This window comes from Rhamphochromis longiceps, linkage group LG12, assembly GCF_057381845.1.
Source record: "Rhamphochromis longiceps isolate RC_006_pf linkage group LG12, R_longiceps_female_GT1.1, whole genome shotgun sequence".
Lineage (NCBI taxonomy): Eukaryota > Metazoa > Chordata > Actinopteri > Cichliformes > Cichlidae > Rhamphochromis > Rhamphochromis longiceps.
In genome coordinates, this window is record NC_140568.1 from 41,829,968 (window position 1) to 41,853,535 (window position 23,568).

A 23,568-nucleotide genomic window follows, 5' to 3' on the forward strand; every position below is an offset into this window, starting at 1 on the left:
ATGCTGTTGTACTCAGTAAGTGATTTAGCACTGACTTTCTGAAACATGCAAGGCCTGTCCTGAAAAACACACTGCCGGGACGGCAGCATATGTTGCTGTAAAAACTCTATAAGCCTGTCAGTACTGATGGGAACTTTCCAGATGTTTAAACTGAGAATTCCATAGACAGCGATTCAACTCAATACAGCCAATCTTTTTGTATATAAGAATTTTTGGGGACCCCTAAAGAAGTCTTACTTTGATCCAAAGGAATCGCAGCTGTGTTTTAATCCTACTTTAAACAGTTTTTGTTCGTGGAGGTTTCATTCATGAAGCATAGAAATGATATGTAGGCATGAACCTCTTTGCATTTGTTACAGCTAAATTTCACAGTTCTGTTTTGTAACCGCAGCCTGAGTTCACTACGACAAGCTTTATTTTCTCTCTCGCCACAAGGTCATCCTGCATCATTAAACTGAAGGCCGCTGCAAATCTGGAAGATTGATTTTTTTTATTTGTTATTTTTCCCTGCCCACTTGCTCTTCCTTAATAAATTCACTGAGATGTTTCTCCTTTACCCTGTACATGACATGCTGGAATAGTAAATACATCAATACCTCCCCTGTAGAATGATGATGAGTATATTCGGTTTGCTGCAGAAACAGGTCCACCACCTGATTCTTACAAATTTGCACTTTGAAAGCAATTCCCGATCACTGCTATGCTCATTAACGCATTCTCTATTTTCTATCCAGTAAAATGATCAGATACTGGAGCTTTTGTGTTTCCTGACTTTTGTTGCCCCTTTTAGCAAGATGAAATTGTTCAAAGGGACAGAAAATTCTTTGCTGTGCAAGATAATGATAAATATGTTACTTCCTTTTGACCCACACTAAAACAATATAATACTACATCTGCTTTTCCTCTTGCATAATCACAAGAATTGTAATTTACATACATGCCCATCCTATTGTCTGTCATCTTAGCAGTGCCACTCTAAGAAATGAGTGACTTTAGGTACTTTAAAAGCATTTTGATTGTAGAACTTGTGCACTATTAAGCTACTTATGTAGAAATATAACATTTATTTTTTTTTAAAGTTGACACTTTTTGCTTTAAAGTATTCATTGAGTACTATAAAGTACTCATTTTCCACAGTGATTTTATTTGTGAGTAAATATTCAGATCTCAAAGACGCCAAGAAAACAATTCCAAACCCGTTATGAGCTGATATTTATTACTTTCCCTTAATTAACTGCTTTATTATTCATTCAGTTATAGTTTAAGAGTTACAGCACAGAGGAGCCATTTATATTTGATTAATTTCAAAGATTTCAGAAAGGATGCACATTTTAATGTATGCTAAAAACTGCTGCAATGGAAATATCTGCAAATTGGATTAAATATTCTACATGTGGCCAGTTTATCAATAAGACAGAGAAACTGCACCACTAAATCTTTATTTTTATTACATCCTTCTCCGTGTGCAAATTTAAGAAACAGGGTTACACAGATAAACAGAAAAGAGAGGCAGGCGTGAATGACACAAGCGTGAAGGAGAAAGCGGGTTTCTTCTCGTCTTCAGGTGGACGCTCTGTTAATCGTCTCCTCCACAGATGGCCTTCACACACTCACACTGGTCGCCCGACAGATCTGACTGGAGGACACATCAACACAAGCAAAGAGTCAAGCATCCAAAAGCACATCCCACGTTCGGTCTGGACCACTGCAGTTTTTTTTTGTACCACACTTTTGTTCTGTTTTTTGTGTCAGCGAGATCAGTGAATGTGCAGCAATGCCTGTGAGCCAAAACTTTGATTGCAAGAACAGAAACTCCACCCACCTGTTGTTCAAACCTTCAAATCAGAATAAATAAGCTTAAAGGAACGATCGTCTTAAAGACAGAGGAGCTAAAACAGCTTCAGGCAGAGGGTGAACTGAGGGGCCCAGGACAAGATATTATACTGGATTATTTTAATCTCTGAATCATGGCAAACTACTCTAGTACAGTCCAAAAAAAGTAAAATATGTTGGTGAAGCAGGCAAAACAGACCACCTTTAACTTCTTAACATGTGCCAGGGCATCAGAAAAGTGTCCAATGTAACCACATGATGAATAAAAACAGTTTCAGAAGACTTTCAAATCAACTCTCGCACACATTTCGGCCTTAGAGATTTTGCATTAATAGATCCATTTGTTATATAATTTCATATAAGGGGGCAATAATGACCCTGACTGGCCTGTCTCAAGCTCTCTGTGTTTTCAGGGGGACAGCGGTGTCAGAGAAAACACTGCATTAAAAAAATTATAACACTTTTCTGCAGTGAAGCATGGTGGTGGAATCATCATGATATAGGACGACTTCTTAGCAGGAGGAACAGGGAAATATTAGGAAATGATGAACTGCAGCAACTTGAGGCACTTCCTGGTGCCTCTCCAGCTCCAGGAGAAGATGAACTCAAATCTGACTGTCCTTAGGTGTTCTACAGAAACTCTGTAGAGTATCTCAAAGATAGCATATAAAGTTTGGGGGGATCTGACAGGAAGAAGTTGATCAACTGCCAAAATCCAGGTCAAGCTGGGAGTTGTTAAGTAGTTAAAAAAGTTAAAAACATATCGTCACTATTTAATTCTGACCAGAATTGACAGCAAATGTATCCAGTAATATTACAGTCACAGCGCAAAGTGTGAAAAAGATCAAAGGCTCTGATGCTTTCTCAGGAAACTGTAAAACTGGTCTGTTTTTTAAGTATCTGGGCCAAGTAACACTTGGTGTGTCAGAAGAAGCCTCAACTCCTCCAGGAACTCCTTACAGGCCAAATCGTCTTCTGCTGTATTTTTTTTTTTAACATGATAGAGAAATGACCGGCCAAGGATTTTACCTGGTTACAACCTGTTTTTCCTCATGCCATGTCTTGCGTTTTGGCCAAACAGTCTAATCTTATGTACTCATTTTTATACATTATATATATTATATTGTATGTATATATATTTTATACATACAAGTTCTTTGAAATCCAGTAACAGCTTTAATATACATCTGAGAAAGCATCACTACATGTGTGGACTCACTCCCTGCATCTCTCTGTTTTGAGATGCGCTTGCATCTCAAAACAGAGGATAAAAATAAAACATATAAAACAAAAACAAAACATATAAAAATAAAACATATAAAATAAAATAAAACATATAAAGCAAAAAACATAAAATAAAACATGCCTCTCATGCTTTATTTGTTTCATGAAGCAGTAAAATTATATGAGCAGTAGTGAAGCTTGCAAAGGAGGCAACTGGACTGCTTTAAGTTTGTGAAGATGTTTCACTTCTTACCCACGAAGCTTCGTCAGTTCTAAACACAAACAGCAGCGTGTCCCAGGTATTTAATCCCCGAGAGAGGCGGTCATTTACCTAATATTGATCATCACATGAGCCAAGCTGTGAAAAAAGACCTGGGTCATTATCTTTGCTGGGGGTTAAGGGTCAAACCACTGTAAGACCTTGCTCCACCACATCATGTGACCTTTTGAGGTCACCTTAGGCGAAACTACACAGGAGAAACATAACAGCCAGTCCATAAAAGCACAGATGTAAGATAAATATAGATGAGCCACGTCAACAGGATGATGTAATCTTAAGATCCCTTTGCAGACACTACACACTCACACCGTGCCTCAGGTGACCTCAATAGGTCACATGACAGGGCGGGGTAAGACATCACCATGGTTTCGCCCATATGCCTGAATTATATTTGAGTGGGAAAGCTGAAAGCTTCCACACAACCTGATGTGAGAAACGTAACCATATTTGGGGTTGATGGAGCCAACAAATAATGTGTGGCCTGCTCAGCACCAGGCTTTACTAAGATTTCCTGCAGAAATCTCAATCAGGCCTTAACCCCAGTGATAGTATTGACCCGCGACCTTTTTCACACCTTGGCTCACGCGATGACGCACATGATCAATATCAATAGGTCGACGAGAACCTCGGAAGAGGAAAATCTACATGAGGGGTTAAATACCACCTTTTGTGGCGAAGCAGTCCAGCTGCTTTCTTTTTCAGGCTCTTAAGACCTCCATGACCTGGATAACACAGACAGATGTGAGCCACAGTCGGCTGCCTGTTCAGTCCTTGTGCTCCGGAGCATCTCCTGCTTTTTATGTGACTCCAACCAGAAAATCAGAGAAAGATATTCATGATGCGCCCATGGCTTGCATCAAATAAAACACAAGCGGCTTCATGAAAACTTAACTGCATAATTTACTGGCATAGAAACATCAGCTGTCTTTATATTTGGCTCTGATGATACAACTTGTAGGTAGCGTCTCTTTTAATCTCCAATGAATTAAGATGTCGCTCTTTCTCGGACTTTTGGAATCTGACGTGAAGAACTGTTGCAACACTTTCTGATTTCTCCAGTGATCCAGCAGATGAGTCATTTTGTGTCAGTACTCTCTTTGTGTGTCTCTGAGGGCCTCCAGACTCATTTAATTATTCAAACATATTTTGGTTTGCAGATATCAGAGTGATTCTCCAAAGAGACCCGAGCTGCCGTTACTGTACGTCAGTGAAATTAAACTTCAAAGTCTGATGACGTGTTAAACCTCAAAGAGTGAATTAACAGAGGCCAGTATGAGACGGATCAAGCTCAATCAAGTTTAGCTTCAGAGTTCATAGAAGGCCTCTGATCGTGCTCGAATTTATTATCAATTTATGTTGCTGCAAACTGTGGATCCCTGAGATGAGCTGTACTGGAGTGAACCCAGTTCAGCGTGGCTATGGTAGCATCAGGTGGCTTTATTCAGACTTCATTTATTGAATCAATAGAATTCAGAGTAAAAAACTGAAAAAGTGGCACTAAAAGTTAAAAATCTCATTTCTCACCTGAATGGCAGAGAGCAGTGAGTGTTCGTAGAGTTTCTTGAACTCGGCTCTGATGTCCAGCAGGTCGATCTCAGACCGGCTCACCATGATCCGGTTCAGAGTGGACTCATCAGTTCCTGCACCCTGAATACGAGATTCATTCAGTTAACTTACAAAATATATTTAAGCACAAGGTGGTAAATGAATCCAAAACTAATTACGTTCTCTCTGTAACATTAGTTTGTGTATTTTATTTTTATTCTTTTTATTGTGTTTTACTGGTCCGGCCCATTTGAGATCATACTGTGTGTTTTTTCCACAAACTAAAAGGAGATTAACAGGCCTGTTTAAAGGGTGGGTGGCCATAAAAGGCAAGGAGCTAAAAAAGATGATCAAAGGATGAACTGAGTGGCTGGGTGAGTGGTTTGAGGTCAACATGCTGGTTGTGTTGTGCACCAACTATCAAGTTACCACAACCCCATCACACCTTATACTGGAAACTCGAAATGAAAAACTCTGCATGAGCGCTTGTACAACAGGAGAAGGACTCAAAACGGTTTTTCCACAAAGTCTCTGGAAAGCTGTTTAAGGATCAGGGAATCTCTGAGCTCCTGTACAACCACATATGTGCTCTGAACCCTGCCAGCACAAACAGAGACACGAGAGGCCAAACTGACACCAAAGCGCAGCCGCTCCACGAGGGTGTAAGGTATGAAAGGATTATTTTTAACTTATGCAATGTTACCCAGATAATAAAATAAGCAGAACAGATCCACTTTAAATGCCGAATACTGTTTGGTAATAAAACACATGTCTGATAGTCTATTAGTCACATGTGCATACTTTTTATATGATACTTGATAAATTGGTAAATGCACCAGATGGAATTAGTGTGAAACAATAGTGACTGCAGGACAAAACTTGTGTTGTAACTTAAATTAAAAACAGTGTAATCACCTTCATGCTCTCATGCAGGAGTTCTGCAAAGTAACCTGGTACGCTCTTCACACATTTCACTGGAAAAGGAATTAAAAGGTTTGAACAGAATAAAAAAAATCTAAATCAAGAGTTTTAAACATTTTACAAATTATGCTGAAAAAACCTCCCACAGCTGACCTTGCTCACATTTTAAGGCACCGTAATGATGCTGAATAAACTAGAAAGAATGTCAAAGAGAGAACTACAAAGTGTACTGAGGGGGAAAACGTATAAAAGTAAATCCAAATTAAACTCATAACCCAAAAATAAACAGAAAATGTTAAAGTACTGACGTAACTGAGAGCTACCAGATGAATAAAAGGAGAATCGTTAAGATTTAAAGCTGCTGCAACATTTTTCCACTGTGTGTATTTGGACACCACCATATTGAGTTTCTACATGAGTTTGTCCACATATTTTTAACTAACCACTAACCCCGACCCTGCAGATCAGCTTACCAACAGCCACGAGCAGGTTCTCCAGGTCTCCTGACATCTCCCCTTCAATGCTTTGCTGCAGGGTCTTTCCACTGATGTTCTTGTATTCAATCACAGCTGCATAAAAAGAACCAAATCGCTTTATTATTGTTTCTTATTGGGGGAAAAAGCCTTTATAAAACACACGATGTGACATACTTTGTCTCAGGTGAGGAATGCTTTTTTTGCAAAGGATTTCAATGAATTTAGATTCGTCGGTGCCCCACTTCTTCTCCCCGGCATTGTAAAGAGTCTGAGCAGAAATACAAACAAAGCTTTAAATACATACATGACATAAAGAGAACAGCACGTATGACACACATGAAGAATACCCCACCTTGGCGTCTTCTCTTGCCTTATTAACATCCACTGTGGTGCTCTCATCCCGCTTACCCTGAAAACGAGAACAAAAGCAAAATCAGTTTGAACCATTTCATCGTTCGTCTGTCTGAGTGATGACTTTTAGGTTCAGGGGACTTGTTTCTTTTAAATCTTCTGTTACTTTTATTTCATGGCTCACATATTTTGTTTACATATGTTGCTACTTTAGCTGTTTCAGATAGATGTGATATCCATGAATGAAGAATGTGGAAACTTAACAGAAAAATGGAGCAACGTTCCACCCAAGCTGCTGAGTTCCAAGAAAAGAGAACTGATTACAAGAAGAAACTGCAGAACCGGAGCAGCAAGTTTGCAAAATGAATGACGGTGCACGAGCAAAGATTTCATTTCTGTCCAAAAGTGCTCCAAGCGTGCCGTACAATGCGGATGACATCGTGGTGATTACTCATCGCGTATGAAACGAGGAGGAGAATCGTACGGGGCGAGTAAATCCCGTTTGTGAAACAAAAATGTAGAAATGAAGTCTGGACGCTTTCCAAAGACTGATGCATGCAAACAAGATGGCAGATGTTTTACAGATGATTTGACTAAAGGAGACAAAGCGGCTGTGGGAGCAATATTTTCAAGGTCTTTATGGCTTCATAGAAAATGTACAAATATTTGCATAGAGGATTTGGATGGAGGATATGCCGTCCTGTGAAAACCTGTTCCCATAGGAGCTAAGAGGAAATTAGAAGCCAGGTAGTGCTAATAAAAATCGCTTGATTAATTTGTCATCAGCCAGTGCGAGCACCTCCTCCTGCAAGCAGAAGTTTTGGCAGTTTGTTGGCCTTCAGCTCTCAGACAAATGCCACATTCTTCCCAGGGCTGGATGATTCAGCGATTTCACCCTGAGGTCTGACTGTGATGCTCACAGAGACTGAAGAACTATGTCTCAGACTCTACAGGACTACATCACGACACGGCTTAGGCTTGCTGAACACCACCTGAACAAAACACAAGATTTCTGGAACGATGTCCTTTTGACGGACAAGACCAAAGTGCAGATGCTTGTCCATATTGCACAGCACCACATCAGGACAAATCCAAATGCATCATGTGAGCACAAACACCTCATACCAACTGTTAAGCATGGTGGTGGATTTCTGATGATTTGAGCTTGTTTTGCAGTTTCTGTTTTGCAGAAAAGAATCAAGCTGCTGTAATGGCCCAGTCAAGTCTAGACACCAATGCAATTGAAATTACTTCAGGTTATTGGTGCTAAAGCCACTGAATCATGTGGTCTACTTAGCGTTTCACAGTTCAGTATTGTTCAAGTTTGTCACATAAATAATGACATTGTGGAATATGTTGCTGTTCATCTGAGCTTTAGCTAATTAATTTTAAAAAGACCAGATGATTTAAAAAAAAACAAAACGTCTTAATACATAAAACTCTTGAATTGCGTTTGCTTCTCGTGTAACAAACCAGAGCCAGGAGGAGCAGCGCTTTGGAATAGTCTCCCGAAACTTCACTCTCCAGGGCAGCTGTCAACTGCTTTTTGGTTTCTGGGGAGGGAAGATACGATAGACGATGCTGATGTTAGAAAAACTATCACAAAGCAGACTAATGTCTGTGGTAGATTATTTTGCTGCTGTCCAGCATGGGTAAGGTATATTTTGTTCTTGTGACTAAAAACATATTAGTTTTAAAATAATTGCCAAAAAAAAAAAGTATCAAACGTAACTTTTACCTTTGAAATAGACGTCACTGAGATCTTTAATTTGTTGGTTAGATCTGGAGGCAAAGATTTCAATCAAGACTTTGTCTTTGGTTCCAGCTCCCTGCAACAACACGCAGTATTACTCAGCTACAGTGTATTCTTTACTCTTTAGTCCTACATATCAGTCAATCAAGAAAGCAATCAATGAATTTCAGTACCGATAAGTCCAAAGGTTTTTAAAGAAGTAACAAGAAGTAACAAGTACTTTTCACTGAAACTCTCAATATAAAGCACAAAGGGATGTGGATGCAAGTGAAGGAAACCAAAATAAAGCCGCAAAACAGCAACTTTGCAACATCTGACACAAAAAACACGTCACAGAAACTCAAGGAGGCAGGTGGATTATTGTCAGAGTCTACGATCAAGAGGTTTTATATCAATCGCAATGACAGCCTGAAGTCTTGAACACACATTTCCTCCTTTTTAATGCCCAACAGGCCTTTACTGCAGCAACTTTCAGTTGCTATTTGTTTGTGGGCCTCTTTGCCTGAAGTTTAGTCTTTAACAAGTGAAATGCTGAGTTGGGTTAAGAAGTTAAGACTTCTTTGCTTCAATAAACTCCTGGGTTGCTCTGGCTGTATGTTTTGGGCCATTGTTCATCTGTATTATGAAACGCCGCCCAGTCAGTTTCACTGCATTTAGTTGGATTTGAACAGACAGCAAGTTTCTGAACACCTCAGAGTTCTTCTTCTGAGGCTGCTTTTGTCCTGTGTCACATCATCGATAAACACTGGTGTCTCAGTGCCACTGGGAGCTGTGCGCGCCCAAACCAAACCAGCTCGTGCTTTGGATCATGAGCGGTTCCATGCCATCACTCTGGTAGAGGTTGATCTTGGTTTCATCTTTCCAAAGAATGTTTTTCCAGATCTCTGCTGGCTATTTTAGATGTTTATTACTCCAGTCTAGCCTTTCTATTCTTCAGGGTTATGAGTGGCTTGCACCTTGCAGCGAACACTCTGTATTTACTTTCATGCTGTCTTCTCTTTATGGTACACTGGATATCGATACGCTGACCTCCTAGAGAGTGCTGTTCACTTGCCTCAATGTTGTAAAGGGGTTTCTCTTCACCACTGAAATGATTCTGCGATCATCCACCACTGGTGTCTTCTGTGGACATCCAGATCCCTAAACAAAAGCTGAGGGTCTACACATTATGTCCATGTCCATTATAGAACTATAATTGAAAGATCTTTCAGTAAACAGGTAAAAAAAAAAAAGAGCAAATATGTATGGACATAACTGTATTTAGATAATGAAACCGAGATAAACTGAAAAGAAAAGCATGGAGGAGTGAAACAGCTCGTGGTCAGAGCGTACCATATCATCTCTGAACCATGTTGGTGAAAATGTTGCACCTTTGAACGGGTCAGTGGTGTTTATTAATGTCTGATGTCTACAGGGTTGCACTCTCTGCTCAGATTCAAACAAACGCTGCAAAACTGATCCCACTGAGCTTCACAGTGCAAATGGATAATGACCCGGAGCGAAAGGCAAAAGCAACCCGAGAGAAACGAGATACTCTTCAATGGCCAAGTCAGTCACCTGATGCCAACTCAGTAGAGCAGAGGAATGCAGTTTATGGATGTGCATGGATTCTAGACTCCAGGTAGGCATTTATTGCAAAGGATTTTAATCCAAGTATTAAAAATAATTCTTAATTTAAAAATGATGTTAGTTTGTCCAGTTATTTTTGAGCCCATCAAAATGTGCTTGATGGCTGCACTCTGGTCAGCTAGAAAACAACTTCAAGGCAGAATTCATTGAGAAATGTCACCTTCATGGCCCGCATTACTTCATGGCAGTCGTACTCAGCAGGAGGAGTGACGAGCGCCACGAGCAGGTCCTCAAAGTTCCCGCTGGTGTCCCCTTTCAGGTCCTTCACTAATGTCTGTGAGTTAAACACAGCCCAGTGAGTTTTCAGACACTAGCACACATGATCCTGCAGCATTAAACCACACCCATGTAAATACCCACAGATCTCCACCCTGTAAGCTAAACAGAGACTTATCTGGCTAAACACATAAAGCATGACATTCACCTGTCATGAAAAAGGAACTATTTGTGTTCAACACAGAGGTACACATGCCATCAGGCAGACAGCATTCATGTTATTATAAGAATGCAGAAGCTGCCTGATGTTTGCATTTCCAAAAACAGTGAGGTCCAATTTCTTTAACCCCCGCTGTTCTACAACTCTTTTCATTATCATTTATTTTTTTAATGAACATTGACATCGATGAACTATTTCTTAGCCTGTTCCTTCAGAATAAGATGCAGGTGCAGTCTTAATAAAGGAAACAGATTTGTTTTCGTACTCTGCTGGTGGCCTTTTCATAAGCTTTACAGATGAGCTGTCTCTGAGCGCTGCTTCTGGTGGTCAGAATCTCAATCACAATCTTCTCATTCGTGCCTGAGACAAATGAAAAGCAAAGAGTCAGACTGATAAACACAATAAAAGGAACAAGGAACGCAGCGTGTTAACTGTGCTAGCAACCTTCAGGTTTAATCTAATAATCACCTCAATTTGTAAAGTTTACTTTATCAAAAATGTATTGATAGTACTTTCAAATGACGGAAACATGACTGTGTGCATTCGTACCAAGTCCTTCAAGGGCCTTTTTCAGAGCTGCAGCATCCTGCTCTGCATCAAAGTTTGCTTTGGGCTTGATGGTTCCTCGCTCTCCACTCTGAAGAGCACAGATACATTCACCTGTCAGCATTTATTTTGCTCTTTTATGTAATTTCTGTAATCATAAGCCCTTCGGTGACACCTGACGCGAGGGTAAAGGCTTAGTTTGACCTACTTTTGCTGAGAAAGAGGAAGGAGCATCCACGAGGCTTTCCAAGTCATCCTGCAGAGCACGTTAAATAAGTCAAACCCTTACTGAAATAATAATAATGATGATAAAAAACACAGGACATGTCTTACCCATAAAGATCCCATGATGTCTGCAGATAATTTGTCTGCAAAACAGCAACAGCACATTCACTAACTGTCTTTATATGCTGTAGCGTTAAACATTGGCTTAAACGTGAACATTTTATGTACAATGAGCTTATGCACTATTCTGTAAAATTCACCTATTAATCCATCAGTTCCTGAAAATACAGGATATTGGAGTCTTTGTGGGGTGTTCTTATTTTCTCATGTTTGCTGCGATACCTCAGTAAAGCATATGATTGAAAACCATTGCCCTGTTGTCACATCTGGGCTTGTCTATATAAATATCTGCTAAACAGAAAGCAAATAAACCCTTCAGCCTGTGATACTTCTTATTACTGGAGTCACACAGTTTACAGAGAAGCAGCTCCAGCAGGACACTGAGCAAACTGGTTAAGATAAAGACTGGAAATGGAGATAAACTGTAAGACTAATAAGGAGTTCAGGAGACAAGTCACCATCTCTAATCAACTCTAAATGAACAGTGTCTAATGTGCTGCAATGAAAGACGATAAATAAATGAGAAAAAGCTCACCTAGATTTCTCTCTGAACCAGAAAATTTACCTGCTGCACCTCCTGGTTACCTGCAAAAAACAACGAGCTACCTGAAAAGCAAACCGGCCACTCCCAATCTCTACAAGTGACTGCACAGTTTTACAGTCATTGGCCTACAGTCAGGTGATGCCTTCAGGGACTACTTGTACACTTCATGATCTGCAGCAGAAAGCCTTCTAAATAAACCAACAAACTATCTTTAATATTGAACCTAATAATTTGCCTAAATGATATCATGACTTTGCAAAGTAAAATATAGAAAAAAATAGTTTTAGTCTTTATCTGTTTGGTCAGATTTTTTGGTCAATTTGAAAACTCCCACAGTGGGAACTAGTTTAACCTATCTCCACTGGAGTAACTGGTTTAGCAGCACTGGTAACACAGTAAGAAAACTACAATCTTAAAAAGACAAAGGAGGAAGCAGCAGCTGGTTTAAAGGGATCTTTACATCATGGAGGTCTTTTTCTTCTTTTATACTTTTTCTGTTTGAGCTTTTTAAAATCTGCAAAAATAATAAATTACTATAAAAAACAATCAAACAAAATTGCACAATATCCTAGAAGCAGGAAGCAGAATAAGAAAGAAAGACAGCTGCAGAGTAGAGTACACGGTGAGATCTAACCCAGTGTCTTTGGTGAGTAGACGGGTGTTTGCCTCTGGTGTGCAGGCCGCTGTCATCAGGGTCCTGCTGGTGTTGAATTTGGAGAGTAATAAATAAGAGGCTGCTGTTATTCTTATACAGCCGACCTCCTTCTCATACAAGTATGAAGTTATTTGGTGAAGTGTTTAAAAAAAAATAAAGGATATATTTTCCTTTTCGATTTCAAACTCTTTTAAAGTCACTCAAGTAAATTTAATGACATTTCTACATGCTAAGACAAACCTGGCGAACATCAGTAAAACTCACTTCATCTTTATTGACTAAAAATATGTCACAGCAGGTAATTGCTGCCATCTCTGTCCTTATTTGTCACAAACTTACTGTTCCAGTGGTGGGCGCTCATAATGATGTCAGTATATACACAAACACAAGTAAATCCCTATGAGCCAAAGGTTTGCCTTAAACACTCAGTTTGAATTTCTAACATGGTGATTGCAGGCAGACAGTGCTTTGAGCACATGCTGTTCAAACCTGTGGTTTATGAGGGCCAATGAGAAGAAACGTGGCTTAAAGCATGGTGGTCAAATATACAGAACGGAGCCCAGGACTGGCCTGACATAAAGGTTCAGCCCACTGGATCATTTTGGGAAATGTAAAAACTGCAAATCACACTTGTGTCTCTTTTACAGCAGCCTCACTTATGAAGAGGTTGTGCATAGCCTGAAACGCTGCACCAGTAGTGCTGTCATGAAAAAAGAAAATTCAGCTTCATTAAGTGGAAAATCTGGACCTCAACAGGTTCTAAAATTATTTAAATACAACCTCAGGTGAACAATATATAAATACACTGTGTCCTCAACCCCAGTGAAATGCTGTGATGGGACAGTGAGAGAGTTGTGCATAAATCAGGGCCTGCAAACATCAATGAGCTGAACCAATGTTGTACAGAAAAGTGAGCCAAGTTCCTCCACAATTATGTGAGAGACTCATAAAGTCACTCAGAAAACAACTACTTCAACTTACTGCTGCTAAAAGTGGTTCTCCAAGAATTTAAGCTTAATCTTTGTTAAGTATATAAGTTAATAGTATAGGCTCATGTGTTGTTGTTCATTTGAGTTTGTATTTATCTAATTATAAAGGATTTTTACTTTCTTCTTTGTGACCATAAGTAAATTATAAACCACTAAACTGCAAAAAAGGGACGTTTTTCTTAATTATTTGTACTTCATTTAATACCAGATCCCATTACTTACAAAGTAAGTAAGTAATGGGACTCTTTTTTTGTGAATTCATGACCTGCTCCTAACTCTAGCTCCTAACTTTTTGCATTGATTTCTGAAAGTGTTGGCCAACAGAGGAACAGAACTCAAACACATTTTTACAGTTGCAATTATTTTCATCACCAGTTTTATAACAAACATGTTGTTAAACTCATTCATACTCAAACAACTGAAATACTTTGCAGTTTTTAGGTTTTAAAATGTTATTGAGGAATAGCTTATCTTAAAATCAAGTAGCTGTATGTGGCTCATAAAGTCAACTGCATTGGATCCCTGCCTTAAACAGAAAGGAGGTAAGATGGCTTGTTTCCGACAGAGGATGAACTGGCCTTTGTATAATGGATTATTATGAACTGTGAATCATGCTAAGCTACTCAAGCAGAGTCCAAGAACAAAATGTGGTTTAATCTTTAAATTTATGGTTCATTAGCAGAATCTAATAGTAATAAATAAAAGTTAAATCAAAAACTTGCTGAGTTTCAGATTATTTTTTATTACTAAAAAAAGGCACCAAATACAGGCATCAGTATTGATAGCATTGTTGTCATTTTCCACAAAATGATAGCACCAAAAACATAATGTCATTCCCATAATTCCCCACTCCCGTGTAGTTTGATAGGCACACAGTGGGAAGATGACAGGAGGTGGGATCAGCGAGAAAGACGCATCACATGAGAACAAACGTGTTTTTCTTCAGCAGTGCACTCGAACCAGTGTCATACACTTAAAAAAATAATACAGGTACATCAGTAGCTGAGTGGTAACATAATACATCACAGGAGGGTAACATAAAAGTACATAAATGAATACAAATAATTATCTGAGCGATGTGAGAAAATGGATTCTGTGTCTTTGGGCAGAACAAAGGCAGGTAGACACGTATCTCCTATAAGTGATTATTTTCATTAGGACAACAGTAAGGCTGAAGCAGTCGATCGTGTGGACGGGATCAGTGAAAATCTACGTACACTGTCACAGAAAAAAACAAAAACTTTGGGTGATTTATTCTGAAATTCATGAGGAAAAATACTGCATGGCACTTAATATTGGCAGCTGTCAGAGCACAGTACAAACTCAAAAATTAAGAACTGGTGTTGAGCAACGTGACAGTACAAATGTCTCTAAGTAAGGCTTAAAAACAGGTTTATTTTTTTAAATGCAAATCCTGCTAATGAAGGCAGAAATAACAAAAGAGATGGCATAATTGCACTTGAAAAGGTTGTCATTCATTTTTGTTATTTACACTCATTCATTCTCGGGCGATAGCAGCACACCGGACGTGCCAAACACTTTAACAGCAGCTGTAGCTCGTGTAGAGGTTTCTCTGAAGGACGTTTCTTTTTCGTGGAGCCAGAATTTTGATGTTTAATTCATCTGCAGAATCACTGAGCAACACTAGTAATACAAGGGGGGATCAGAAAGTTCCAGCTTTTAAGCCAAAAAACCCCAAAACATGAAAACATTGCTTTAAATTTGTCACATTAAAGGTCATCTTCTAGAGAAGCCCTGATTTGAACACAAATAAACTCGTTATCCTCAGGTATAGAATTCAAAAATCCCTCAGTGAAGCAGATAATTCAGAGACGGTAAACCTCTGCCATGAGATGGAAAACTGAGGCCCCTTCATGGAGCCAGGGCAGGATGGGATGGCCTGGAGTCTTGATGATGGCTCCAAAAGCGAGTCAAACCCATCGACCTCCATGCAAAAATGCCCACCTTAACAGCATTAAAAGCACATTTTCAGCCTTGCTTCTATTGGTAGTTTACATTTATAATAAGATGCCAATTATTTTGTGTGTTTTTGGATATTGGAATTAAGGGCGTGGCCACAATAACTGACAGGCGTCCTGACACAAGCCGCTCTCTTTGTGTCTTTGTGAAGCCTTTTGATGATCATCTGATGATGAAACAGATGATTTAACTCCTGATATGTGCGATGTGGTTCAGACCAGAGGAGAAGCTGAGGAGGTTTGGAGACTGCCTACCAACTATTGGAGGTTTACTGGGCACGCCCAAAACTAATTGGAGAGATCCAGCTCAGGAACGCCTCAAGACCAGCAGGAGGAAGTGGGAAGTGTTTCTGGAAAACCTGCTGCTGGTGACGAGAGCTGGGTTTTTATTACGTTCCTTTGCATTTAAAGAAAAACAGCTCTTCATGGCAGGAGCTGACTGTTTGAACTGTGTGTATGTGGAAAATGGTGAATGTATTCAACAATCAGGCACTCTTTTCCTCAACAACAGGGCTGCTAGCACTACTGCTACTCATCACAAAGTTGTAGTCTTACTGTGAAGTTGGGGTAGTTGCATGAGCATCCGGGACTGCAGCACTGACAGTTTATGGTTTGGAACAGAAGCACTTTTCTCATTGACTGTCTCTTTTTCCTGGTCGACCGGCAGACGGGTCATTGATATTTGACCTACAGTCAATGGATTCCAACAATTTTCCAACCATGCTGCATTTCTAGAGAACACGGCAGAAATGCAGGCGCACGATGCCCACATCCACCCAAGGGTGGAGGATCCATCCATCAGGAAATACATGAACAGCACGTAGTGATGTAGCAGGAGCTCGGGGAGCAATTTTAAAATAAAGATTTGGCTATGCTCCAGAAGATGATCTTGAAAGGGAGACATTTAAAAGGCCTGTTCTAGGACTTTCTGATCCCATCGTTCATCTGAAGGAGGACTCCTACACTGGCTCCCCCTCCACAGCAGGGACATGAATAGCAGTGACGTGAATAAATGCAGCAGAAAGAGTTTTTTTTAATGTGTTTTTTTTTCTTACAAAAACAATCACCAGTGTCTGAGCTACGGCTCACCGTTTTGGTGCTAAAAAGGTTGCAAATGTCAAGTAACACAGTAATGAAATGAACACAGTTTGAGGTGAAGTTTGGCTGATCAGATGCAGATGTTTTGGCTGTTTCACACAGCTGTGTGTTTTATGGATTCCTGAGGTAGCCCAGTCGCCTGCGCGTCACACTCTTCCCTTTTTCAACGTGGTATAAAAATACATTAACCTCTCATTCCATTAAGTACAAACTTTCTTTTAGAAAATACCTTTTTTTAAATTCCACTTTCACCTTTTCCTCGCCTTCCTCGTCACGCGTTTCAGACCTCAGTGCCGTCGTTGAGGTTGTTGTGGAGTTTGACCTCCAGGTTGACCTGTTTGACCTTGGCCTTGCTGTTGGCCTCCTGGTTGCGGTTCAGGACGTTGATGTTTCTCACCGTGCAGTGCTTGGTGCCGAAGTTCTTCTCCACACACTTGTCCATGCACACCTCCACTTTGGTGTTGAGCGGATACTCCTCGTAGATTTTTGGTTCCTTCTTCTTGCTCTTCTTCTTGGCCAACCGTCGGCAGCGGCGGAACAAGAAGCAGGAGGCCAGCAGGACCAGGACCAGCAGGGTGATGGCGGCCACACCTCCCCCCACGGAGCTGCCCACGTGGGCGTTAAAGGTGGGGGAGGGCCCGGCTTCCAGGTAGAGCGACTTCATGTTGGTGCCGTTCTTTATTTGATCTCCTTCGTTGTCGTAGATGAGCGACTCGTCAAGCGTCAGCCGGCCGCTGCGATCCACCAGGTCACGTTTAGAACGGCTGAGCTGATACGTCACAGAGCGCTGAATCCTGGGGTTGGACCGCGACTCGGGGCCGATCACATAAATTACCTGCAGGTACCACTGGTGCCCCGCCTCCACCTGTCAATCCCCAGAAAGAGAGGATCATGTTAGCTGCACAGTTTGTTGTAAAGTAAATTCAGTGTTCACGAATTATTATGTAGAATATGCAGATCAATAAATCTGGACCCATCCAGCTGGTCTACGGCGCCCCAGAGGTGGGAAGTAACAACGTACAAATACTTCATTACTGTACTTAAGTAAAATTTCCAGGTCTGCATACTTTGAGTCTTTATTTTTTTGACAACTTTTTACTTACACTTTAAAAACAAATATCTCAAACTATCTACTCCTTACATTTTTAACACAGGCTCGTTATTTTAAGTTTAACACATTGAGGGACGTTTTTATTTCCCAGCACTGCACAGCTTCAAACATCAACATGAATTAAATTAAATGGGCTTCAAACTAACTGAGAGGGGCAGGATAACAAAGACAATCCTATTGATGCACTGGTGATTATGACACACAACAAGATGAGAGAGATGCATCTAACTAGACCTACAGAAGAGGAGTGAGTGCAAAGAGTGTAATGTTTTTTATGTGGCAGGTAATTTCAAATGAAACTCTAAAGATAGCTTAACATATATTAGCAAAAACAAACTATTTGTGTGACATCGGTCATAAAATGTGTCTGCTGCTGTTTTTCACAAGGAGAGAAAAGTGTGAGCGCTAACTTCACTCAGAACGATGTAAGAAAGACAGGACAGGAGAGAAATAAGAGGTTAAATTTCAAGGTAAGAACAACTCAGTGACATTTGATGAACTGGATAATTTTATCATTCATTTTAGAGCTTTTTTGACAAGATATTGTTTCCATACATGATATGTTGCCAAATTATTTTTAAGTATACTAATTTTTTTTTTTCACAGGTTGCATGTAAACACTAGGCAGCTCAGTGCAGGCTACACTGTTTGCAGCACTGTGGTAAAACTTAGGGTAGTGAGTTATGTTGGATTGGTGCAGAGCAGCTGTGGCGTTCATGGTCTGTGCAATATTTTTGGCTCATGTGCAAGTATGTGGGTCCCAGTCTGTTTCAATGTTTCTTACACATACACCATGTATATAGTTTCACTCACATATATGTATACATATACACTGCTTTTTTTTTTTTTTATTTATTATATATTCTTCCCCCTTTGTTGTATATTGGTTTCTCTTCTTCTTACTTTTGCACCTTTGTGGTCCAGCTACCCAATTTCGCTGTGCAAGAAACTGCACAATGACAATAAAAAGTCTCTAAGTCTCTAAGTCTACTGCAGTTCCCACACCCACTCTTTTTGTGAATGTTGCGAGCCTCCTTCTACACGTTGGTCAAGCTAAGATATCTGAACAGTGAAGATATCTGAACAGTGGATAAGAATTCCTGTTCTGTATGCGGGTCACTGTTTATGAATGCAAAAGCTTAAGGAACGCTAAACTGTCAGACTTCAGCATTTCAAGAAATTTATATTTACCAGCTTTTGATATCAAACTTTCATCACTTGCCCACAGATTTCACGTATTCTGTTACAATATAACTGATCTTTCATAGCCATATCAAAAAGGTCTATCTGCCATACTTCTTGTTACTGATTGAGATTTTATCAAAGTAACTATTTTAAGCATCTCCAAAAGTTCAAAGCTGCTGTGGCTCATTGAACAAGAAGTCTTTACTGTCTGGACTAAATCTTTATTACTTTCTTGTAATCAAACTTACATATTAACTTAACAGCATATTAACAGCTACTTCTCACATCAGATATATATACACATACACACAAACACACTATTGCTGTGCTAGACAGCGCTGTACCACATGTGCTGTTTCTGATTCCACACACCTTGTAGAGCGCATCAACCTTCATCGTGAAGCCGTCTACACCTGGCATGGCCGTCATGGACTGCAGCTCTGGGATGTCTGAGGCAAAGTGAGCCTCGAAAGGAACGTCGTGGAAAAATCTGTCACAGACATCGGGCTGTTTACGATCCTGCAGAGGAAACATGAAGAGAAGAAATGATAGCACATGTCCAGAAACACTGTAGTCTCTTTCTTCAAATCAGAAAACTTTAATAAATCTGTACCAGCAGCAGGAAGCGATGTTTGAGGTGTTTGTTGGGTTGAATGCAGCCGTACTGCGGCCCCTCGTTGTACAGAGTCCCCGTGGGGTCGAAGAAGGGAACATATCCGTCCCTGCCAGTGCACAGGTAAACCTTCTCCAGCTGCAGTTTGTAGGCTGCGTTCAGGTTCTGCTCAGGGTTCCACAAAACCCTGCCGTACAGAGTCTGACCTGCAGGGGGCAGCAGAGGGACAGGTTTTCTGCTGTGTACTGAAGCGTTTACTTTAGGGAATTAGAGTGACTCGGTTCATACAATATTGTAAAATACAGTAAACAAAATTTGATTGTTTTATTACATAATGAAAACATGTTTCTGTATATAATAGTAACAGAAAAGTATGAGTAATGTGAGGAAATATATTTTGTTAAATTAGTAATCATGTCCACTATTGAATATTAAAAAAAACACAAAAACAGATCAGCATGTTGTTTACATTTTAAAGATAAATGCCTCTTACTGTATAAAAAAACCCCAAATTAGTACAATAAATATTCATTATTTATTAATATTAATAATAAAATAAAACAAAAACAGCTGATTCTGAGGTGGTCAGACTCATTTTTCGTGGAATGACTTTTACATATATATATATGTATATATATGTACCCATGGAGAACGCTCCTTTGTAGTCCATCTCAGCCATCGACACATCAGCAGTAGCCGGGTCCATCATGAACACCTTCTCATTGTTGCACAGCTGGAACTCCGTGTTGAGCGAGTAAACCACAGGAACAGGCCTGTTGGTTTGTTGGAAGGCAATCGGCACCAGAAACCTGTGGGGAAAAAATTTTGTTCAAGCTCCTTATGCAGTAAATCTCTATGAAATTAGTTTGGAATCTTGTTGGATTTAAATAAGAGAACTAATTTGAGAAACTGTCTGCGGTAAATGTCTGCAGCTGTTTGGTCGTACTTCTCTGGAGCGTGAGCTGTGCAGGACAGCTGTTTGTCACCGGGATCGATCCACGGCTGAGTTGGCTGAACAGTGCAGGGGACCAAGAAGACTGTGTACTCTCCAGAATAGTCCTTCCTGTTCAAGAAAACACAAAATTATTACTATCCCATCATCATGGGAGGTCAACACGACCTGAGCCTATAGGCTGGTTATGAATGAATGTACTGACCTGCTGTAGGAGCTGGTAGCCCTCCACAGCTGGTACGGTGAGTCAAAGGTTTGAGCGCTCCACAGCAGCTGGATGTCAAACTCGATGCCTCCGAGGTGGTCGGGGGCCATGAGGCGGGACTTGTGGCCCGGCAGGGTGTGGTGCTCAAGCACAAACTGACCTGGAGGGAGAATAACAGCAGGGGGTTTGATTTTTAGTGTAAAAAAAAGAAAGAAGAAGAAGAATATATCCTGCATCCTATTTTTGCACACCTCATAAGGCTTTGCGGTCTAAAGGCACCGCAATACCATTTGAACAGGCACAGTAAAGCCCTCTGAATGCAGTTCTACAAACACAGCGAAAACCTGAAGCTAAATTTAAAAATAACAAATGTTTGACCATAAAGGCTAGAACTGTGTAGAACTGTGGGATAAAACTGAAAACCTTAAATTGTCAGTTTAATTTCCTCTCTCAGTGGCCTCCTCATATATTGCTGTAATAAAAGATGGATTTACATTGATTTACCTCGATCACAGACTGCTCTCTCATTAGCTTCCATTTCTTGTATCAATAACAATATTAAGGCAGACATAATAATTCTATGCAGTGCTCTTAGAACGTGTGTTTGTGGACTGACCTCTGAATTTGGCGTGAGTTTTAAACTCAATTACCAGCCGACCGTCTTCCCTGATATAGATCCTGATGATCTGCAGTCTGGCTGAGAGGACGCTGTCAGTCTGGATACCTGCAGACATGAAAAGCCAGCCAAAGAAAACCTAAATTAGAGCAGAAGTACATCACTAATAATTTCTTGAATAAGAACTTGGATACTTGGAAACAGTCTTAAATCTTAAATGATTTATTTCTACAATGCATTTTCATCATTATCCCATTTTTCAGAAAGGAAATAAACATTGTTACCCTGCACAATGAAAGCAAAACTACAATGTGAAACCAAAACACATCCCGTTATATGTTTACATCCAGGACTGTGGACAATAATAAGGTGTGCAGAGTTCATAGACATAAACTCATGACCTGTCCTCCAGAGCACGGTGTCATAGAAGAAAGAGAACTCCATCTCGGTGTGATGCTCCAGAGAGGCCCAGCCTCTCGGGGCTGTGACGTAGATGTAGGAGACATAGAGAGGAACCTGCACCGTCAGGAAGGACTGAGCAGAGTCCCGAACCTGGAAGAATAGCAGCAGCCTTTAATGTTAATTCTCTCAGAGGGTCACAGAGAACTTTCTTCTGTTTGTGAGGACTTTACACACAGTACAGAGCATTATTTCACCATCAAATAGATGCACTATGATTACATGATGGACGTTCACATCCCAACACAGTCACGGTCCCAGGTTCTGTTTCTGGGGCTGTCTACATGTACCCTATCCTGCAATCACTCCTGTGCATATTTTAGACCTTTCTCATGTCAAATGCCTTTTTCTGTGCCTCCTCATCTCCTCTGTTCTCCCGCCTGTAACCTGAAAATCAATCAGTCCGACATTGAGGACTGAGGAGAAATATAAACCCATCGAAGTGCTTTAACCTGCATTTGTGCACACAGACACTTCTTTAAATCTTTTAATAGTATGAACTGTAGATGATGATATTCAATGTGCTTGCAGTTTTATGTTGAGGAAATTATGAAAATTGTTCCACAGTTTTTTGGGAGGTTTTTTTTTTGCAGATTGTTGAACCTCTGCCCATCTTTACTCATTAGAAACGTCCTGTGATGTTCTTTTTACACCCAGTCTGTTACTGACATGTTGCCAGCAAATCAAAATCACTTCCCAGCCTTCTGTTGCTCCTGTCTCAACTTTTTCGAGGTGTGTTGCTGACATCAAAATCAAAATGAGCTTAAGTTTTCCATAAAGTAGTGAAATGTGTCAATTTAAACATGCGATGTGTTTTCTATGTTTTATTGAGAATGATATGGGTTTAAACAATCAAGAATGCACAGGTGTGTCCTCTGCAGGGGTGTTTTTCCATTTAAATATAAAAACCAAACTACAGCTGCACTGGCAGCTGTGTGAAATGTCATAGGTTACTGAAAATGAAGCTCCTTGATCGCCTCCTTCACTTGGGTCTCTGGAGGGAGGGACTAAGACGTGAGGAGCGAAGTCGATGATGTGCAGTCTGGGGATAGTTTAGTCAAGACATCTGTTTTCTGCTCCCAGTGGTCTTCTTGTATTCTTCTTGTTTTTGTGTTACGCTTTTAGATTCCTTTATGAGTAACCTTTTTCCCCCTCTATCTCCCCCATTTCACCTTCTTCACCTTTGCTGCCACTGAGTTTTATAACTGATTTTTAAAATCAATTTTTTTTGTTTTTGCACGTTTCTGCACACATAAATAACTCTTCCATAACAACTGATTCAATTTATCAAGAAGACTGAAAACATTGTGAAGAGCGACTGTTTTAAAAGCTCTGCCTTTGACCGTCCTACGCACCTGGAAGTCCGCGGTGACTGAGCCCCCGCACACGTCGATGAGTTCTGTCATGTCGTAGTAGGCATCGAAGGTCCAGATGCAGCTCTTCAGGTTGAGGTGCTTATAGAACTGGAGGCTCTTGCCCTCGCGGACGTTGGGGTTGAACTGGTAGGGGCGGTCGTAGCCGGGCCCCAGGGAGATGCTGTCATACGATACATCATCGAGGAAGCCCGACTCTGAGGAAGAGTGTTGTCAAAGAAAAGTAAGAAAACTACACATCTGGTTTAATAATTATTTTTTAAATCGATCAGGAAATCTTGCAAGCATTGATTAAAATTGGCTGCCTACAAAATATTAAACCACGAGAAGATGAAGCTGACTGCAGCAGAAAATTAAAGAATTTTAATATGGTGGTAATTCAAACGTGAGCCCTAGATACTGTAAATGGTTCAAATGTGGATCTAATCACACTGCAGCCTCCTGAAGATG

At 40.3% G+C, this 23,568-nt stretch overlaps 2 protein-coding genes across 3 annotated transcripts in view; both read right to left on the minus strand.

The window, feature by feature from the left end:
• Positions 1–1,195: 1,195 nt before the first annotated feature.
• anxa3a (annexin A3a) lies at positions 1,196–11,993 on the minus strand. The gene is made up of 14 exons (XM_085426431.1): positions 11,875–11,993; positions 11,328–11,362; positions 11,203–11,250; positions 10,998–11,085; positions 10,714–10,808; positions 10,173–10,286; positions 8,369–8,459; positions 8,104–8,183; positions 6,632–6,688; positions 6,454–6,547; positions 6,277–6,372; positions 5,798–5,856; positions 4,862–4,984; positions 1,196–1,636 (listed from the first exon to the last, which is right to left on the minus strand). Exons 2-14 carry the CDS (start codon positions 11,340–11,342, stop codon positions 1,577–1,579), a joined length of 1,020 nt encoding a protein of 339 aa, XP_085282557.1. The 5' UTR covers positions 11,343–11,362; positions 11,875–11,993; the 3' UTR covers positions 1,196–1,576.
• Positions 11,994–14,249: 2,256 nt separating this feature from the next.
• Positions 14,250–23,568, minus strand: part of fras1 (Fraser extracellular matrix complex subunit 1) — a 306,843-nt gene continuing 297,524 nt past the window's right edge. For both annotated transcript variants that reach the window (XM_085426433.1, XM_085426432.1), the window contains exons 65-73: positions 23,101–23,315; positions 21,688–21,838; positions 21,287–21,394; positions 20,671–20,830; positions 20,460–20,576; positions 20,156–20,322; positions 19,514–19,719; positions 19,273–19,419; positions 14,250–17,469 (exon numbers count right to left, since the gene is read on the minus strand). In XM_085426433.1, coding sequence (XP_085282559.1) covers positions 16,885–17,469; positions 19,273–19,419; positions 19,514–19,719; positions 20,156–20,322; positions 20,460–20,576; positions 20,671–20,830; positions 21,287–21,394; positions 21,688–21,838; positions 23,101–23,315 — 1,856 coding nt within the window. In that variant the 3' untranslated portion in view covers positions 14,250–16,884. The remainder of the gene's footprint in view (positions 17,470–19,272; positions 19,420–19,513; positions 19,720–20,155; positions 20,323–20,459; positions 20,577–20,670; positions 20,831–21,286; positions 21,395–21,687; positions 21,839–23,100; positions 23,316–23,568) is intronic.